General features: G+C 36.4%; 1 protein-coding gene across 1 annotated transcript in view; it reads right to left on the bottom strand.

Annotated features, from left to right (window-relative positions):
• LOC127218582 (cilia and flagella-associated protein 47-like) overlaps nucleotides 1-22,412 on the bottom strand; it is a gene marked incomplete at its 5' end in the record, with an annotated part of 130,285 nt that overhangs the window by 86,331 nt on the left and 21,542 nt on the right. Inside the window, 4 exon segments of the mRNA XM_051179595.1 lie at nucleotides 540-736; nucleotides 19,066-19,107; nucleotides 19,643-19,817; nucleotides 21,901-22,127. Of these exon segments, the coding sequence (XP_051035552.1) occupies nucleotides 540-736; nucleotides 19,066-19,107; nucleotides 19,643-19,817; nucleotides 21,901-22,127 (641 nt within the window).

The raw sequence follows: 22,412 nt of genomic DNA, 5'->3' as shown, positions 1-22,412 counted from the left end.
AGGTTAAGGGAGTATCCCTTTATGGGGAATGTGCTCCCAAAGTCCTTTCCAATTTCTTAAGCCATAGAAAAAATACATTTAAGATGGGATGGCTACGCAAGTACTGTAGTACCATTTTGTGCATTCTACAATTCCAAAAATGATGTTGTGTTGCAATTGAATTTATATTCTGGAAGAAACCATGAAAAAATGAGGAAAAACAATATCTACCCTTAAATACAATTATAACAGATATGGAAACCTGAATATAAGAGGCTAGGATGAGATTGAGACAGCAAAAAATGTACAGAATCTCAAAATACTGCATCTTGAAATTCATTTATTGGCTATTATACCTTTTCTATTAATTTTTAATACTGCACAGAGAAGGGAGAAATATCCCAATGGTTCATTCTCTGGTTTTATTATATATTTAGGAAAATATAATTCAATTTCCTCTTAATGTTGTTTAGTAACTATACAGAGTCATGTTTTATGGACAGAAGCTCCAGTAAAACATGAAAATAGTCAAATAGTCAGAAAAACAAGTTTTCACTTACTATTGGGATATGTTGTGTGAGGGGTTCAAACGCTGGTGTTTTAAATAATAATTCAGCCTCTGGTTCTTCTTCATTTACAATACCTTCAATTACATACACACGCACATCATATCTTGATATCAGCAAAATTTTACAAGGGTATCGTCCAGGCCCAAGGGGAGCAAATCGCAGAGGAATTGAAACAGTTCCTTCTAATGCTAGCAAAACAATTTAAAATCAGTAGTCATTTTAAATATCATAAGACCTAAAATTAATTTGGGCATGCAATATTTAATAGTATTTTGTGAAATTGCATCTAGTTGGAATAGACTAGGTATCTCTCATATTACGTCTTCTGTTGAAATTTTATCACACAATCTTATATTTGAATGAGAGAAGACACCTTGCATAGTATTGTAGAAGACATCATCCACTGTAAATGTCAATAGGGTCTCTATGTTTTGAAAGGCATCCCTATATTGCTTTTATCATACATCTGAATAACAACTCAGAGCGAGAGGAATGTGTATTTCAATTTATTTTATTTTGGTGTTCAATTAATATGAAATATTTAATTGGTCTGAGCTAGTCAAATGACTTCATTTAACACTAAGTGAATAAATGAAGAGGATATATGGATGATCCAGTTTTATCAGCCATACTTTTTGAACTTGGGGTTCTCTACTTCAAATATTTTTTAACTTCATCTTTTTTTTTTCTTTTTCTTTTGCTTTTTCAAGACAGGGTTTCTCTGTATTGCTTTGGATCCTGTCCTTGAGCTTGCTGTCTAGACCAGGCTGGCCTTGAACTCACGGAGATCTGCCTGCCTCTGCCTTCCAAGTGCTGGGATTAAAGGCATGAGCCAACAATGCCCCGCAATATATGTAGCCCAGGTTGGCCTCGAATTTGTGATCCCCCTGCCTCTGCCTGCTTCAGCAAATCCTACCTGCATGAGCCACCACAACCAGGTAAGTTCATCTTTTATGGACACCCAATAACTAATGATTGGCATTAACTTGAAAGCTAAGGTCATCCTTATGTTTATATTATACTTCAAATCATTAAGTGAGAGACTCTAAAAAATATACTCTTTCCCTCCAAATCTTAAAAATAAAATCATTATAATCATTGTAAGCAGAATTCATGAAAATACTGTCATCTTTAAAGATTTATTGAAAAAGCACACTATTTGTTTCTTTGCATTAAACATCCAAAGTAACTACCATTTTGTAAAGAATATCCTGATTGATTCTAGTGTGTGTGTGTTCTCTTAGAAATAAATCATGCCTTCCCAAAACAGAAATATTTTTCTAACATTATGCTGCCATATAATCTCGTATTTTATTTTAGACATATCATTCAGTTCTACAATATATACCAAGCACAACAAGTAATACCCATACTTTTCTTCATTGTCTTCTACTTGTCCACATATAATTTCAGAGATCACTTCTGAAACTATTTGTTTTCAAGGGATTTCTATGTATGGCACATGATTTTCAGTCTTTATACAAGCACACACATACACACACACACACACAGAGAGAGAGAGAGAGAGAGAGAGAGAGAGAGAGAGAGAGAGAGAGAGAGAATGAGAAAGTGGCCAAATGATACAGACCTACATAGAGAAGCTAACTGTGTTGATGCTCCAAGTTCAGGAAATATTACAACATACAACCCCCAAAAACTTAATCCTTTCTACAATATTTTCAGGAGATGTTTCTTTAGTTCTATTTTAATGCTGCTTAAATGAAGGATTGTGAAGTAAATATGGAGTTTCTACTATGTGGAAGCCAGGGAGAAAGAGCTGAGGTGTGTATGAGCTGAAGTATCCACAAGCTTGAACATGAAAACCATTGCTGTTTATGTTATGGTTGATCGAGGGAGAAAACCTGGTTAAGACCCAAATATCCTGTCCTGTTAACTCTTTTATACAAAACTCTGAGTCCAAAAATTTTAAAATTATACCTCATCTTCCAGGTAAAATGGTGTAGTGTATTCCATATAAAAAGGTGTCAGTTTTGTTCACAAAATTTAAATTTTAGAAAAAGACATGTGGGGTTCGGATTTTATATTTGAACTGACCAAAATTGATTTAGAGTCTGAATGAATTCAAAGAATCATATTATATCTAGTTTCCAAAGTTATATGAAAGTTAGTACTATTTTATTCAAGGTATTTTGTACCATAACTAAAATAAATTTCATTACAAAAATATATAAAACTTGGGTCTACTTAAAATTTGATGCTCCTATTAACATCTATGGAATTCCTATGGAAAAACAGAAAAATATCAGGATTTCTATACTCATAAATTTATTACAGAATATAATTTGATAAACTAATTTACTTAATTTCCCATAAAAGTGCCTCAAACATTAGAATGATCAAGTAAAATATTTACTACTCTCTAGTTAATTTTAAGTATATTACTCCCAAAGAGTAAACACAGTTCTTCATTTGAAAATGAGCTACTGAATGTGACAACCTATTTATTGCTAATTTATATCAGTGTACCTATCAAAATATTTTATTGAAAGTCAATTTATGAAAATCATATTGATAGAGAAAAGATGACCCATTTATTAACCATACTTCCAAAAACTCATTGATTTTTTTAACCAAAAGTCCAAGTCATTCATGCTACTTGTAATTTTGTTCTTTCCAGTTCTATAGACAGAAGATCATCTGTCTTACATATAACTCAATAAATAAAATGAAAGTTTCCCTAGGCTTGCCTCAAACTCGTGATCCTCCTGCCTCTGCCTCCATTAGCAAATCCTACTGGTGTGCACCACCACAACCGGATACAAGGTGTATTCTAAGAGGTTCATATAAAGTCCCTCACAGAAGGGGGAAGGGATAAGTCCCCCAGAGCACATGGGAAGTGGGGGGGCAGTGAATGGAGAGAAAAGTAGGAGAAAGAGAAGGGGAAGAGAGGAAAGCAAGTGCCACTAGGGAGATTGAGTCAGGGTAGGAATAGAAGACAGGAGAGAGAGAGCGGGGGAGAGAGAGAGAGAGAGTGAGAGGGAGGGAGGGAGGGAGGGAGGGAGGGAAGGAGGGAGGGAGGGAGGGAGAGGAGAGGAGAAAACTGAACCTAAAAAAAGGTTTAGAGACCTACAAGACTGCCACCAACTAACAATTTGAGCAACCATGGAAAGGCTGCCATAAATGCCCTTCCTGGATGGTGAGATAAACAACTAACTTACCCACCATCATGGAGCACTCACCTAGTACCTGTTGGAAACAGAAGCAAACACCCATGACTAAACACTGAGTCGAATCCAGATGCAGAGGGAGAGGGTAAGACCAGGTTGCACAAACACATAGAGACAGGTGACCTGAACAAGGAGGAGCTAAAGGTCCCCCAGAGTGATAGCTGGGAATATAGCATGGGACTGACTCAAAACCCCTGCATATGGGTCTCACCTAGAAGGACTGAGCAGTCTAAGGGACCTCAGATAGTGGAACCAGGATGTATTCCTGATGCACAAAAGGACCTTGTAGACACATCCCCCATGGAGGGATACTCCCTTGACCTACAGACAGGAGAAAAGTCCTAGTCCCTGCTTCAAATGACTTGACAGATTTACATGACCCCACCTGGATGGCATAGCCCTACAGTGGGTGGGGGGATGGGAGGGGAGGGTGGTCAGGGTGCATGTGAGGGGGGAGAGAGGGTAAGAGGGAGGGAGAGGGAACTGGGATCTATATGTAAAATAAAAAATAATAATAATAAAAATAAATAAATAAAGTGACAGTTTCATTGTATTATAACATCTTAAACAGCTGATGAGTGAAAGCCGGAGTTTACAGACTCCAGACTGACAGCTGGCGAACCAGCATTGGGCTAAACTAGGTCCCCTGAAAGTGGGTCTCAGTTGGGGGGGCCTGGACAGACTATGGGGTCTCTGGTAGTGGATCAGTATTTATCCCTAGTCCATGAATGGGTTTTGGGGGCCAATTCCCTATGGAGGAATACTCTCTCAGCCTAGATCCATCTGGGAGGGTCTAAGCCCTGCCTCAAATGATATGGCAGACTTTGATGATCCCTCATGGGAGACCTCACCTTCATGGGGTAAGGGGGATGAGGGGTTGGTAGGAGGCATGAGAGGACAGGAGGGAGATGTAACTGAAATTGATATGTATGATAAGATTCTTTTTAATTTAAATAAAAATAAAAATATAAAAAGGTATATGGCATTTGAAAATAAATAACATCTCATTACTGCATTTCTTCATTTCATAAAAATAATGAAAATTGACTATACATTCCTTAAATGATAGCTCTATTGATAAATACAGTTTAACATTATTAATTCAAGGAAACTATTTTTCTAAAATGACTTTTTACAATGAATTTGATGATACAAGACACATTGCAATGCACACTACGATAACATCATTATCATGAACATACAGCAAGTGTGCAGTAACTATTCAAATGTGAGTTATCAGCTTGCTGCTTAGCCAACATGCCTGCCTGCTATGAGCTATGAATCAGTTATTATTTCTACAGTGAGTGTTCATGAGATTTATCCATGTTTACCAATTTATTTTACCGACTATTATACATGGATTATTAATTCGTTTTTTTAAAAAAATAAAGTCCATCTTCTTAGTCTACAATTGATTTCTTTAATTTTTTATCTTCATTTTAAGTTGTCTCAATTTTGTTGTTAGGCTTAAACATTTTGAATCATTCATGAATGGTAGATTAGTAGAATAAAAATACATTGGCTATTCATTTGTATCTAATTTTTTTTTTGTTTGTTTGATTCTAAAATTAGGGGATATGTACTCCTCCTGAGTGTTTATTTGTACAGGTTCATACTCTCATATCACTTAGCTTAAATGTGTAGTAAGTTCAACATTCATATTTGGGGCTAATTGTCTGCACTAAAACAGTATCTATGGGTCTCAGCCAGAAGGACTGAGCAGTCTAAGGGACCTCAGACAGTGGAGTCAGGATGTATCCCTGGTGCTCAAAAGGACCTTGCGAACATATCCCCCATGGAGGGATAACTGCCTTAATCTAGAGACAGGAGAGAAGCCCTAGTCCCTACTTCACATGACCTGTCAGATCTACATGACCCCAACTGGATGGCATTCCCCTACATATGGAATTGGGGTGGGGGATGGGAGGGAGGGTGGTTAGGGTGCATGTGAGAGGGCAGAGAGGGTAAAAGGGAGGGAGGGCGGGAGGGAGAGGGAACTGGGATTGACATGTAAAATAATAAATAAAATAAAAAAAAATTGCTTTGACTCCAAAATTTAAGTTCTAGGACAAGTTATTGGGGAAAAGAATTTCTATTTTTGTTTCCACAGAAAATGAAAATCTGTGGATTCCTTTCAAACTAATGTGGTTTGATCAAGCCAGACCGCCTGAAACAAGAGTACAAGCTGACCCTACATTCAAAACAGCTGGACAAAACAGCTTACAGACTACAGCCAGGATTTCTGCATCTTCTTAGAATCCCCCATGACAGCGCCCCTTACCAGCAGGAAGCAGCTTGGAAAGAAAGACGCCCAAATTCCCAAATATTGTCTATAAATATTTGTTTTCATTTAAATGGACTTGGTTATATAAAATAAATAAAAAAAGGAAAAAATAAATAAATATAGGTAGGATATTTTCCAAAATCCATTGACACATTTATAAAATTCCAGTGGAAATTTTTTCATTACATTAATTCTGTCTTCTAGTTAATTGATACATTCTGTCATCTAACACAATTCATGTAGATGCTTTTCATCTTTGCTACCACTCTCACCAACACCATCGCTATCATGAACAGATCATCTTAAATATTGTATAGTTCCTTGATAGTATCATTTTGTTTAAATTTTTCCCACAGTTACAGATGTTTTAAGTCTAGATGCTTATTTTTCAGGAGGAATGCAAGAGTAACATTAAGATATTGCCAGACATTATACAGTCTGGCCTCCTTCAAAAGTAATTACTATACATTAATTCAATAGTAAAATTGTTTGGATTCCTATGATGAGTATGAAAGTATTCAATTATAAATGGCACATATTCAATATTCTCAAAGGTACACATACATGAGGTGCTGAGGTAAAGGATATCAGGGAACTTGATTATTTTCTCTTTATATCTAAATTAGGCTTTAATTGGTCTTGAGTCAACAAAGGGAAAAATGTGTTTTTCAGTCTAATCACATTGGCTCAGCAATTACTGTAAATTCCTCACAGGGTTCCCATAAATGGTATGTTGTTATCGTTCCATTATTGTTTAGTTTTAATTATAATTTCTCTGTGTCTTCATGGAGCATACAATGGAAAATTAAGAAAAGGTCTAACAAGAAGTGGTACATTGTTACCATTTTAACTATGGAGCTTGTTTTCATATATAATTTCTTAAGAATAAAAATTTTCCAAAGAAATACCTGAAATAAGATTTCATTTCCTAATTAAACCCTACATAGGGAAGGAGGGAAAGGAACTGCTGATAAGAAATTCACTTTGTATGCTTCATTTTGATTTCTCATACCATAAAATTGTCTCATTATTATTTACTAAAAATCAACTCACTGATTTTAATTACTTTAGGACTGATACACTAAGAATGCAGAACAATTTAATGAACTGCTTCCAAGATAATGAGCAACATCTTCATAAGAAATTAAAAAAAATCAAATTCTCTGTTTAAATTGTTCTGTTTAAATTATTACAGATTGCAAAGCCATGGATAAAGATCAAATAGGAAAAAGTAATAAATAGTAACAAAATCATTAAAGTTTTAGCTATAACCTTTTACATGAAACCATAAAGGTGAAATTAAGTTACTTATCAAACTAAAAATGTTTAAAAATTATGAAGAAAATATATTTCTTATGGGACAACTCAGTAGAAGACAACTTGCCTCTAAAATATACATGTGCTCTATTTCAATACCTCACATAAAAAAGGCAAATTACTTATGAAAGTGAGTACACGTATTATTACAGGACACAGTAAGAAGTATGATGATGAACTCGAGGCCAGTTGACTCTACAGGGAGATCCTGTCCTATAAAAAGCAGAACTAAACAATACAGTATATAGGGCACCATATAAAATTATATTAATTTATATGACTTTTCTTCTAGGTAACTTTGATAGTTTGATATAGTAAAACTTAACTGTGCAACAGGAAATTTTTTTTCACCTGTACCCAAGTATGGGAGGATTGTCAGAGAAAGGCCTACCACTTACAGTTACTATGGATTCCAAAATAGAAAGTGAGTTTATCATCAAGTGGGTGCAGACATAGCAATGGAAAATATAAATATATCAGACTGATATTGAAGAACAACAGTTACAAAATCCTAGAATTACAAATTGCTTGGAATGGTTTGTTTGAGAGAACTGGGATACCAAAAACAAAGTTGCAGAGCATGGTGAGTATACTATTATGTATGTGGGAGGAGAAGAATTTTTGGCAGGAACAAATACATTTTTAAAAAAGAAATAGAAATTCATTCGTGGTATTGGGAAAAAAACCAACAGAACAGAGGAAAATGAATTCATTTTAAGGAGGGGTTCATGCAAAGTAAGTACTAAGGTCCATGCATTTTGCATTAGGCTGTGCGGTGGATTTAATGTAAATGGCCTCCATAGTAGTGACACTATTAGGGGTTGTGGATTTGTTGGAGGAGGCATGACCTTTTTGAAGGAATTGTGACACTTTGGAGGAGGGATCTGAGTTTTCAAACATGTTGAAGCCAGGCCCAATGGCTCAGTTCACTTCCTGTTGCATTCACACTATAGAGAAGTCTCAGTTATGTCTCCAGGACCAAGAGAGCCTGCAATTTACCATTTCCCACCATGATGATAATGGACTGAGCCTCTGAATTGTAAACTACCCAAATAAATAATTGCTTCATAAGAGTTGCCATCTTCATCGTGTTTCTTTACAGCAATAGAAAGTATTATATAGAAATCAGTACTAGAGTGGTTCTATAGAAATTGAAGTATGAAGATGAATCTTTTGTATATTTGGAATAGGGATTACAGCATTTTCAAATTCACCAGCATCTTCTGCTACTGAAACCTCTCCAGTAATTCTCTCTCCTGGGAGCTCAGAAAGAACTAAAAGCCCATGGTGTAAACTATATTTCAAACTTAAAGACATAAATGTCATTGATTATCTTGATTCATCAATAGTGAATGGCCATGAATTTAGTGAAACTTTTGGCAGTTTTGGGGAAATTAGAGAAAATGATACTGCAGGTTGGTTGCTCTTAATATCTGTACATAAATTGATAAGGATAGAAATGTGTTCCATGATAAAATTAACCAACTTCAGAATACAGAGAACTAAAACAAATACTTAGTAGTAAAGTTGACAGGCTCCAGATGTGAATAAACTGTCTAAATATTTCTGGCAGTCTCCTCTACAGCAGCAACAGGGCTCTCGAATCAAGTTAGGCTGAATTACAGAGAAAATTCAAGTCTCAGCTTCAGAGGGTGGCAGAGGTAGTTGGTAAAGAATGGATTCCTGGGGAGATCCGTCTATCTCTGATGGACCACTCTGAGTTCCTGCCAGCAGGATCCTTGACCCCCACCCCAGGGACTCTGCTAAAGAGGCCTCAGCTAGAGAGTGCCAGGCCTATGCTAGATCTGCCTATAGGCACAAGGAACATCCTGAGTCCCAGCCTTCAGGATCTTTGACCCCCATTGCCAGTCTTCTGCTGGAGCCTGATCGCTGAAGTACATCAATGGGCCCCTGCCTGTGGAGAGACCTTTTAAAGAGCTTGGACCACCCAGAGCTACAGACATCGACACTCTGACTCACATAAGCCCACAGGGAAGTACAATAGAGAGGTAGAGACCTCACCAACACCTACTGAAAGAACTTATGGGAAGACGGCAATACAAGAAAATAACTAACAACAGAAAGACAAGCATGACACCACCAGAATCTAGGAAATCTCCACCAACTAGACCCGAACACAACAGAGAAGATGAAATAGGAGGGAACGACTTAAAAATTATCATCATAAAAATGATAGAGGCCCTCAAAGAAGATGTGAGAAAATCCCTTATGAAATGGAAGAAAAAACAACAACAAAAAAAATTGGAAGAAATGAACAAATTTCTTAAGGAAAATAAAAAAAAGTACAGAAAGCCAAAAAAAAAAAAAAAAAAAAAAACAATTAAGCAAGTGAAGGAAATGGTTCAAGACTAGAAAACTGAAATAGAGAAAATAAAGAAAACACAAACTGAAGGAATGTTGGAAATAGAAAAACTGGGCAAACAATCGGGAACTACAGATGCAAGCATAACAAACAGAATTCAAGAGATGGAAGAGAGAATCTCAGGCATGAAAGATAACCTAGAGGAAATAGAAACCAAGGCTAAAGCAGTACAAATATATTCACAATACCACTTCCAACAACAAATCTAAAACAAACAAGCATTGACAATCAATGGTCTTTACTCACCATAAACATTAATGGTCTTAACTCGCCTATAAAAAGATACAGGCTAACAGAGTGGATACGAACACAGAATCCATCCTTCTGCTGAATACAAGAAACCCATCTAAGCTGCAAAGATAGACATTGCCTCAGGGTAAAGGGTTGGGAAAAGATCTTCCAATCAAATGGAACCAAGAAGCTAGCACGGGTGGCTACCATAATATCTCCCTGGTATTGGCATAAAAATAGACAGGTAGACCAATGGAATCGAATTGAAAATCCTGATATTAATCCACGCACCTATGAATACCTGATTTTTGACAAAACAGCTAAAATTATACAATGGGGCAAGGACAGCATCTTCAACAAATGGTGCTGGCACAATTGGGTGAGGGTGTGTAGAAGAATGCAGATAGACCCATGTCTATCACCATGCACAAAACTCAAGTCCAAATGGATCAAAGACCTCAACATCAATCCAGCCACATTGAACCTCTTAGAAGAGAAAGTAGGAGGTACCCTTGATCAAATTGGTATAGGAGACCACTTCTTGAATATAACTCCAGGGGCACAGACACTGAAAGAAACAATTAATAAATGGGACCTCTTCAAACTTAGAAGCTTCTGTAAGGCAAAGGACACAGTTGACAAGACCAAACGGCAGCCCATAGACTGGGAAAAGATTTTCACCAATCCTATATCCGGCAAAAGGCTGATCTCCAAAATATACAAAGAACTCAAGAAACTAGTCAACAAAACACCAAATAACCCTATTAAAAAAATGGGGTACAGAACTGAAGAAAGAATTCTCAATGGAGGAAATCAAAAAGGCTGAAAGACACTTAAGAAAATGCTCCACATTACTTAGCTATCAGGGAAATGCAAATCAAAACAACTTTGAGATGCCATCTTACCCCTGCCAGAATGGCGAAAATTAGACACACCAGTGATGACTTATGTTGGAGAGGATGTGGAGAAAGTGGAACACTCCTCCACTGCTGGTGGGAGTGAAAACTCATACAGCCATTTTGGTGATTAGTATGGCTGTTCCTCAGGAAAATGGGGATTAGTTTACCACAGGACCCGGCAATCCCCCTCTTAGGCATATACCCAAAGGATTCACATCCATGCAACAAAGACATCTGTTCAACTATGTTCATAGCAGCACTATTTGTAATAGCAAGAACCTGGAAGCAACCTAGATGCCCCTCAATTGAAGAATGGTTAATGAAGATGTGGCACATCTACACAATGGAATACTACTCTGCAGAAAAAAATAATGATATCTTGAAATTCGCAGGCAAGTGGATGGCACTTGAAGAAACCATCCTGAATGAGGTAACGCAGTCACAAAAAGAGGAACACAGTATGTACTCACTCATATATGGATTTTAGACCTAGATCAAATGATTACCAGCCTATAATTCACATCACCAGACGAACTAGGATACAAGGTGTATTCTAAGAGTTTCATATAAAGTCCCTCACAGAACTGGGAAGGGACAAGTACCCCAAAGCTCAGGTGAAGTCGGGGAGGACAGCGAATGGAGAGAGAAGTAGGAGAAAATGAGGGGGAGGAAAGAAAAACATGTGCGACCAGGAAGATTGAGCCTGGTTAGGAATAGAAGATAGGAAAGAGAGAGAGAGACAGAGAGAGAGAGAGAGAGAGAGAGAGAGAGAGAGAGAGAGAGAGAGAGAGAGAGAGAGAGACATAAAAGAGGGAGCCAATATTGGTTTGAAGATAAAATTGAACACAAAGAAATGTCGAGAGAACTACAAGTCTGCTCCCAACTAACAATCTCAAGTTCCGTAGAAAGGCTATCATAAATGCCCTTCCTGGAGAGTGAGATCAACAACTAACTTCTCCATGGAGCCCTCAACTAATGCCTGTTGAAAATAGGAGCAAACACCCATACATAAACACTGAGTCGAACTAGAACCCAGATGCAGATGGAGAGGACAAGACCATGCAGCAGAAGCACATAGAGACAGCTTACCTGAACAAGGAGGAGCTAACAGCCACTAGACTGATAGCTGGGAAGCCAGCATGGGACTGACTCAGGCCCCCCTAAATATGGGTCTCAGCCAGAAGGACTGAGCAGTCTAAGAGACCTCAGACAGTGGAGCCAGGATGTATTTCTGGTGCACAAAAGGACTTTGCGAACATATCCCCCATGGAGCGATAACTGCCTTAATCTAGAGACAGGAGAGAAGCCCTAGTCCCTACTTCACAGGACCTGTCAGATCTACATGACCCCAACTGGATGGCACTCCCCTACATATGGAATTGGGGTGGGGGGATGGGAGAGGATGGTGTTTAGAGTGCATGTGAGAGGGCAGAGAGGGTAAAAAGGGAGGGAAGGAGGGAGGGAGGGTTGGGGGGGAGGGAGCGATGGAGGGAGGGAAAGGGAACTGGGATCGACATGTAAAATAATATATTAAACTAAAAAAAAAAAATGCTTTGACTCCAAAATTTAATTTGAAGGACAAGTTATTGGGGAAAAGGATTTCTATTTTTTTTTCCACAGAAAATGAAAAGATGTGGATTCCTTCCAGACTAATGTGGATTGATCACACCACGCCGCCTGAAACAGAGTAAAAGCTGACCCTACATTCAAAACAGCTGGACAAAACAGCCCTACAGACTACAGCCAGGATATCTGAATCTTCTTGGAATCCCCCAAGACAGCGCCACTTACCAGCAGGAAGTAGTTTGGAAAGAACGACGCCCAGATTCCCAAATATTGAGTATAAATGTTTGTTTTCATTTAATTGGACTGTCATATAAAATTAAGAAAAAAGTTAGACTTCAAACCAAAATTAATCAAAAGAGATGTTGACAATCATTTCGTATTCATCAAAGGAGAAATCCAAAAACACAAAGTCTCAATTCTGAACATCTATGCCCCAAATACAAAGGCACCCACATTCGTAAAAGAAATGGTACTAAAATTCAAACCTCACATAAAACCACACACACTTATAGTGGGAGACTTCAACACACCACTCTCACCACTAAACAGGACAACCAATCTGAAACTCAACAAAGAAAATAAAACCTAACAGAGGTTATAGTTTATGTCTCAACTGGGTTTAACAGACATCTATTGAACATTCCATCCAAACACAAAAGAATATAACTTCTTCTTTGCTACACATGGAACCTTCTCTAAGTTCAATCACATACTAGGTGGCATAACCAACCTAAACAGATACAAGAGAATTGGAATAGTCCCCTGTATCTTATCAGACCACCCTGCTTTAAAATCAGATTTCAACAACAACAGAAATCACAGAAAACCTGCAAACTCATGGAAACTGAACAATGTGCAATTGCACCACATCTGGGTCAAAGAACAAATAAAGAAAGAAATTAAGGACATTCTAAAATTCAATGAGAATGAGGACACAATATACCCGAACTAATGGGACACCTTGAAAGCAAGGTTGCCAGGAAAGTCCATTGCACTAAGTGCCCATATTAAGAAAACAGATGATAGCCACATAAGAGAATTAAGAGCACAATTGAAAACCTTTGAACAAATAGAAGCAAACTCACCCTGGAGAAGTAGATTCCAGGAAATAACCAATTTGAGGGATGAAATCAACAAAATAGAAATCAGGATAACAATACAAAAAAAAAAAAAAAAAAAAAACAATGCAACAAAGAGTTTGTTTTTTTTTTTTTTTTTTTGAGAAAACCAACAAGATAGACAAACCTCTGTTCAAACTAATGAAAAAGCAGGGAGAGAACATGCAAGTTAACAATATCAGAAATGAAAAGGGGAACATAACAACGGACATAGACAAAATACTGACAATTTTCAGGTCATACATTGAAAACCTTCAACAAAAAATTGAAAATTCAAAGGAAATGGAAAAATTTCTGGATAACTATCAGTTAACAAAATTAAATCAAAAATAGAAAAACAACTTAAATAGACCTATAACCCGCAATGTAATAGAAGCAGTCATCGAAATCTTTCCACCCAAAAAAGCCCAGGGGTGGATGGCTTCAGTGCAGAATTTTACCAGAAATTCAAGGAGAAATAATACCAACACTCCTCAAATTGTTCTACACAATAGAAACAGAAGGTTCATTACCAACCTCTTTCTACGAGGTCAAAATAACCTTGGTACCTAAGCCTCACAGAAACACAATTAAGAATGAAAACTACAAACCAATATTCCTCATAAATATCGAAGCAATAATACTCAATAAAATACTGGTAAACCGAGTCCAAGAATACATCAGAGAAATCATCCACCATGACCAAGTAGGCTTCATCCCTGGAATGCAGGGATGGTTTAACATACACAAATCTATCAACGTGATCTACCATATAAACAAACTGAAAATGAAAAACCATATGATCATCTCCCTAGATGCTGAAAAAGCCTTCGACAAAATTCAACACCCTTTCATGATAAAGGTCTTGGAGAGATAAGGGATAACAGAGACATACATAAACATAATAAGAGCAATATACAGCAAGTCAACAGCCAACATCAAACTGAATGGACAAAAGATTAAGACAATTCCTCTAAAATCAGGAACAAGACAAGGCTGCCCTCTCTCTCCATATATCTTCAATATTATACTTAAAGTTCTAGATAAAGCTATAAGAACAAAAGGAAATCAAGGGAATCCAAATTGGAAAGGAAGAAGTCAAACAGTCTCTATTTGCATATGATATGATAGATTACATAATCGACCCAATAAACTCTACCAGGGAAAGCCTACAGCTGATAAACACCTTTAGCAAAGCAGCAGGATACAAGATAAACTCAGAAAAATCAGTAGCCCTACTATATTCAGACCACAAGGAGGCTAAGAAGAAATCAGTGAAACATCACCCTTTACAATAGCCACAAACAACATAAAGTATCTTGGGGTAACGCTTACCAAACAAGTGAAAGACTTATATAATAAGAATTTTGTGGCGCTAAAGAAAGAAATTAAAGAAGATACCAGAACAAGGAAAGATCTTCCATGCTCTTGGATAGGTACAATAAATACAGTAAAAATGGCAATCTTGCCTAAAGCAATCTACAAATTCAATGCAATCCCCATTAAAATTCCACCACAATTGGTCACTGACCTTGAAAGGATAATAATCAACTTTATATGGAAAAACAAAAGACCCAGGATAGCCAAAACAACCCTATACAATAAATGAACTTCAGGAGGCATCACCATTCCTGATTTTAATCTCTACTACAGAGCTATAGTTCTGAAAACAGCCTGGTATTGGCATAAAAATAGACAGGTAGGCCAATGGAATCGAATTGAAAATCCTGATATTAATCCACGCACCTATGAACACCTGATTTTCGACTAAACAGCTAAAATTATACAATGGAGCAAAGACAGCATCTTCAACAAATGGTGCTGGCACAATTGGATGAGGGTGTGTAGAAGACTGCAGATAGACCCATGTCTGTCGCCATGCAAAAGGTCCACATCCGTGCAACACAGACATCTGCTCAACTATGTTCATAGCACCATTATTTGTAATAACAAGAAGCTGGAAGCAACCTAGATGCCCCTCAACTGAAGAATGGATAAAGAAGATGTGGCACATCTACACAATGGAGTACTACTATGCAGAAAAAATAATGGTATCTTGAAATTTGCAGGCAAGTGGATGGCACTAGAAAAAAAAAAAAAAACAAAAAAACATCCTCAATGAGTAACCCAGGCAAAGTAAGAGGAAAATGGTATGTTTCATTTATATATGGATTTTAGACCTAGATCAAAGGATCGCCAGCCTATAATTCACACCAACAGAATATAAGGTGTTTTCTAATAGATTCATATAAAGTCCCCCACAGAAGGGGGAAGGGACAAGTCTTCCAGAGCACATGGGAAGTGGTGGTGACAGTGAATGTATATCGAAGTAGGAGAAAGAGAAGGGGAGGAGAGGAAAGCACATGCGACATATGAAGAGGGAGAATGAGCCAGAGAGAGAAAGAGAGAGAGAGAGAGAGAACATAACAGAGGGAGCTATGATTGGATTGAAGAGAAAACTGAACCTAAAGAAAGGTATAGAGAAATACAAGACTACTGCCAACTAATAATTTGATCAACCATGGAAAGGCTAATAAATGCCCTTCCCTGATAGTGAAATCAACAACTAACTTATCTACCACCATGGAGCCCTCATCTAGTACCTGTTGGAAACAATAGGAAACACCCATAACTAAATACTGAGATGAAGTAGAATCCAGATGCAGAGCGAGAGGACAAGACCAGGTTGCAGAAACACATATAGACAGCTGGCCTGAAGGAGGAGGAGCTAATGGGCCACCAGACTGATAGCTGGGAAGCCAGCATGGGACTGACTCAGGCCCCCCTGAATATGGGTCTCTGCTACAAGGCCTGAGCAAACTAAGGGTCCTCATACAGATGAAGCAACATGTATTCCTGGTGTAGAAAAGGACCTTGAGAACACATCTCCCATGGAGAGATACTGCCTTAACCTACAGACAAGGGAGAAGTCCTAGTCTGTACTTCAAATTACCTGCCAGATCTACAAGACCCCACCTGGATAGCATTGCCTTATATGTGGAATTGGGGATGGGGGGAGTGTGTTCAGATGCTTGTGAGGGGGCAGAGATGGTAAGATGGATAAGGGAGGGAGGGTGGGTGGGCAGGAGATGTAACTGGGATTAACATGTAAAATACATAAATAAATAAATAAACAAATAAATAAATAAGTAAATAAAAAGAATGTCTTCTTTTAACCTGGATTGATGTGGAGGACCATATTGATGCTGTGAATTTTGAACCCTCAGATTTTCAAGAGTTTAATTCACCCGAGGAAACAGTGCCCTCAGCCCCACTGCTTTTTCACCTTACACTGGAAAAATAACAATGTCCCTCAAGGCCCACCAATAGATGCCTATAGAACTATAACCAGAATCAAGGGAAAGCAGGCTCCTAGAAGTAAAGTACAAAGTGTATTCCATAGGGAATAATGCTATACTACTAAGGTGCTTAGTAATTTTGCTAATTCATTCAAGCACACATCTGAGGAATATGTGTGGTAATGGATTTAAAGGGTTTGGGATATGGTGGAAGGACTGGAAAACAAGAGCACGCTGAGTTTATTGATATGGGCACTCTGAGTAGAGATTCTAGGTTTAAATGGAAGACCATACAATTTTTAAATAAAGTTGTCAACGGATTGTTTGAATGGTTGGCTGAAGTAATAATAAGAGATGGCCTATTGAAAATGAGTTGGAGGTGCCTGATATCCCTTGGATTAATGTTGGTGAAGGGATTTTAAGTTTGATTATAGTCAGACACAGGCTGTGAAGGAAACTATCAAAAGCAGAAAGATGGTGAAGATATGATTGAACAAAGTGGTCTTGTTCCAGTCCCAGCAGGCAGCAGAACTTGGCAGGTTTGGCTGTGTGGTAATGGCTTTAGAGTCAAGGAAAAAAGAAAGGGTTATGGAGTGTTGCTCAATGACTAAAGAAAGCTACTGAGGCCAGGCTTGTTTCAGGGGTATCCCCAAATGACCCAGAAAGGTCATTGTATTGCCTTGGAGGACCCATGATGTTAGAGATTGCAGAATTTTGAGATTACGGTCAAGGAAATTTGCTAAGAAGAATTGGAACCAGGCCAAGAGAAAGAAGTGTGTTGTAGCCAAAAATCTGAAAAGAATGGGGATTTGAAGATAATTTTAACAACTGACTTGGAGATGCAGGGTGTGAAGTTTGTGATCAGTCTTGTTTTGATCATGTATTTCCCCAATATGCTCCCTTTCCTACACTTAGGAATGGCAATGTATATCCTGTGACATTATAAGTTGGAAGTATATGATCTGTTTTTAGTTATATTTTTTATTTTTATTTTTATTGGTGATTACAGTTAAGGGGTTGCATGAATCTGACAAAAGATTTTGATCATTGGACTTTCAAATAATGTTGAGACTATGATAGACAATGGGGAATTTTGAAATTAGAGTAAATGCATTTTGTTATGATATTGTTACAAGTTTATGGGTACCATAGAGAGGAATGTGGTAGTTTGAATGTAATTGGTCTAAATAAAACATATGGAGTTACAATATTAGGAGGTGTAGCCTTGTTGGAGTGTGTATATACCCTTGTTGGAGGAACTGTGTCACTGTGGAGGTAGGTCTTATATATGTTCAAGCCATGCCCAGTGGCTCAGTTCACTTCATGTTGTCTTTACAAGATGGAGAACTCTTAGATACCTGTCTTAGCACCATGTCTGTCTGCAAAGACACCATGTCCCACCAGGATGAAAATGGATTGAACATTTGATCTGCCAGATACCCAATCAAATAATTTCCTATGTAAGAGTTGCCATGGTCATGTGGTAACTTCTCATAAATAGAAACCCTAAATAAGACAGGTGTATTCACATATGACAAAAGCCTGGTAATAAGCATAAATAAAATCTCTGGAATGACAATCAATTTATGGTCTATGAATAAACATGTCCAAAAGGGGTTGATATAAGGAGAGGGAGGAAAAGGATTAATTATGTTCTTTTATTCATTCCACTAACAATGTAAAAAGTGGATTTTTACAAAATATTAATAAGATGAAATAAGTTCAGGATTATAAAAAGTAGTTTTTTGAAGAAGTTATATCTGTAGTAGTCTTTAGACTGCTTGACCTTGCCTAATTAAACTATCACCTTTGTTAGTTGCAATGCTAATGTTTATGAAGGAGAATTATCTTGAAATGTGTTAGCAGCATTAGTAGCCATTTGTTTTTGTGTTTATATTTGACTTAGTATCCTTATATCTAATATATAAAACTCTTATAATGAATTGTTATATTTAGTACAATGTAGACTGAAGCATTTAAGTAAAGAATGCTAGAGCATCTATATATACAATAAAAGATTTTTCACACTTTCCTGGAGCCTGCTTTCCCAAATCACCTTACTAATATACTTTGGGATTACATTAATTTTTGAATAGATAATCATTCTTATTGCAGAATACTATTTCTTAGAATTTTACCTTTCTATGTGTTCACTCATTTTTAACTGTAATGTTTGGTAAAGGAATTTCCCCTCAAGTTTTCCACATGGCCTCTTATTAGTTATTGTCAGGTTCTAGTTCTAATTCTTGTTACCTGCTTGGGTGCTTGGCAGTTGTTTCTGGGGAGGCTGGTCTCCTAGGAAAGCAAAGTGAAGAGAATATCCCTGAATTAATAATTTGTAACCACTCTCTCAGGCATAGAACTATTTTATATTAATATAAAACAAAAGGAGATCAACAAGATAAACTCCCTTAATAAAACATTTACTAAAAATAAAAACACATCACATGTAAACATATAGTTATAGTATATTTGAAGATATTACTAGCTATGAAATTACAGTCCTAGTATTACACACTAAACAAACAGGAATGAAAACAAAATTGAAAAGTAATTTCACCAAAAAGTATTTAGTCACATACTTATTATCCTTATTAATATTTGATAGTACTTATGTACCAATATTCATGTTAATCTAATTTATACCTTCCTGACCACAATTATAGAAGAGACATGTTTCATGAAACCAATAACCAATATATTAATAATAAAAGCATGGTTTACATCAAAGACACATTAACCACAAATAAACACTGTTCTCTTCTATTATGCTGCTGCCTTTAATATCTGTAATACTGATAGATATTCCAATCAAAATATGACTGATTACCTGTTACAATTTGAGGGTTAACTTCTAGAGATTGAGTCTGGATAGCTGTGGGCTCTGGAATCTGAGGGATATATATTTTCCTAGGTATATTGAAATGTGCAGGAAGGCTCAGTTCTGTTGTATATAAAATGGATTTAGGCTTTTTCAACTTCGACATATTAAAGAGCAGAAGACACTGTAAATGAACCATGAAATCGTATTATAATTTTCTTAACATTTACCTTCAAAACTCAGGGTAGCATTATATGCTAAGATTAAACACATGAAGAAAACACATAAAACACAAAAATTAATTTATTTCTTTAGAGGTGTTATCAACAAAATTTGTAGAAGTTATCACTAACCCATACAAATTAGCAATGTTGTCATCTTTAAGAGTGACCGACATTTCTTTTTCTAATGCTTATAGTAGCCAATAACTTCTCTTGCAGGGAAAATATTGAAAATATTTTATTAGTTAACAATCTTGAAATGCAGCTTTACAGTAGAAACCTATGCTCCTTCACATCTATGCATCACATACTATCATCATTTTTGCAGGACCTAATTACATCTTCCCTAATTACAATTTCTTTAACTACATTAAAAAAAAACAACCTAGATTTCAGGACTTTTTGGATATCCAATTATCAAGACATATTTTCATATCCAGATTTTGTATTTTCTAAATTTATATGGCAATTATTCATAAAATTGTCTTGCAGAACATTCCCATTTAAATCCTCGTCTCTTATGAAAATTGGACAGCATCTTTAAGAGTGTAAGTGAAGCAACATACAAGTGACACTATTAACCTCAGAATAGATATCATGTGTTAGATATCAAGAGAGACAAAAATCTTAAAAAAAATCCCTTTAGATTTATATGAATTTACAATTTGAAAGGAGAAACAATAAATAAATGTTAATGTAAATCACATATGAAACACAGTTTGCATGCAAAGATAAGTATAAAATCAACTCACACACACCTAAAGAAGGAAAAACTGCTATAGACAAATTCTCTTAACCAGATTTGAATAAATTATTTTGAGAAGAATAATGAAAAAACAAATTTTAAAAGATAAAAAGAGAAAAGGATATTCTTATGAAAGGCTGATAATTCAAAATGATCACTCATTAAAACCTTTTTGAGATAGCTGCATATAAGGCTCCTCAAACCCACTATTGAGTAGAATTATGAGGTTAGTTAAAGAGAATCCACAACTTCTTGGAAGTATTTGTGGTAAGTTAATTAAGAAACTGTCCAATCCTTGGTATTTGATAATTTCAAGATTAGTAGTTTAAAATCCAGGTCATCTTTAATATCTTATGCATTTTTAAAAATTTGTAATAGGCTTTATCAATTTTAGGACCTTAACAAATAAAGCATTTGTAGAATCTCAGCTATTTAACTAATACCTATTTATGTTATATAAATATATAGTGTATGGTATGCATGTCTCTCTGTGTGTGTGTTTAACAAGGACAACGAAAATGATCTGGTGATAATTCTGATGATAATAATCATAACAGCAACCACAAGTATGGATGAAGAGAACATTATTTAACAGATATTGTACAAACTTTTCTCAGTTTTCATACATTACCATCAACACTATATTAAAACATAAAAATGTCAGCTTGAAGAGGTTTAAGTAACCATCTATTTAAACACACAGTGGGGCATTGTTAGAGTGTCTATAAGGAGCTTGGTATTCTGATACCAAGCATCACCTTGGGTAACTTGTAGAACTTACTCCCACTCACACATTTCCTGAGACTCAAATATAATTGTTCTAAAATGGGCATGTGTAATGGAGTTTAAGATCCCCAGAACATCAGAATGTTCAGTCAGAACCAACAATTGCTGGGAATTCAAGACTACACTGTGATAATTAAAATTATTTCAGATAGCATTATATTTAACAAAATAAGGTAAAATACCACTGAGCACACTTCTAGAACAAAAAAAGAATATTAATCACTTTCTAAGTAAAAGCATTATAAGTATGCAATAATAGAACTGGAAGATTAAGAATAATTAGAGCCATTGATACAGCTAACTAGGTTTAGGCAGTGGACCTCAAGACTTATGGCCTGAGTTAGATCCTTGGGATGCACATGGTGAAAAGAGAACACCAATCCTTGAAAAACATCCTGATTTCCATGTGCATGTACTGGCATATGAAGGATAAAATGTGTGCACTTGCACACACAGAAACATACCAAACAAACAAACAAATAAGAAACTGAAAGGCATCATTTCTCTAATCCTACCTCAATCTTGGTTAGTCCTAGGAGAGCAATGGCTACACGAATGGTACTGCTTTCCAGTGTGCCAGTGATAGCCCTTCGTTCATACTCAAGGGTTGACATCTGTTGCTGTGCTGCAAAAGCCAAAGCCTTTTCCTTGGCTTCATTAGTCAATGGTACCTTAAGGTCCATGTCAAGTATTTGATGAGGTTTGCAGTTCAGATACAGAACTGGATCTTCCTTACTATACTCTAGGAAGGTAAAAGTATTAATGAATGTAATGAACATTTTTTTTCCATCAGCAGTGTTATCTAGCATGGATTTGTGAGGTTAGAAACACAAAAGTGCAATTAGTTATGATATTCATTAAGCAGAGAAAAAGTAAATGGATAATACATTTCTGGCAATGCTAAATAACTGAATAAAGAATAAAGAATAAAACTTAAAAATTAAATATACTCTACTGATATTCTCTAAGGAAAGCTTTACCCAAAGGTGCTTTTTCAATATGCTCAAAAACTTAGTACACTGTGATC

Source organism: Phodopus roborovskii, unplaced genomic scaffold, assembly GCF_943737965.1.
Source record: "Phodopus roborovskii unplaced genomic scaffold, PHOROB, whole genome shotgun sequence".
NCBI lineage: Eukaryota > Metazoa > Chordata > Mammalia > Rodentia > Cricetidae > Phodopus > Phodopus roborovskii.
The sequence above is the reverse complement of the archived record's forward strand: the minus strand, read 5'-3'. Positions and strand labels throughout refer to the sequence as shown.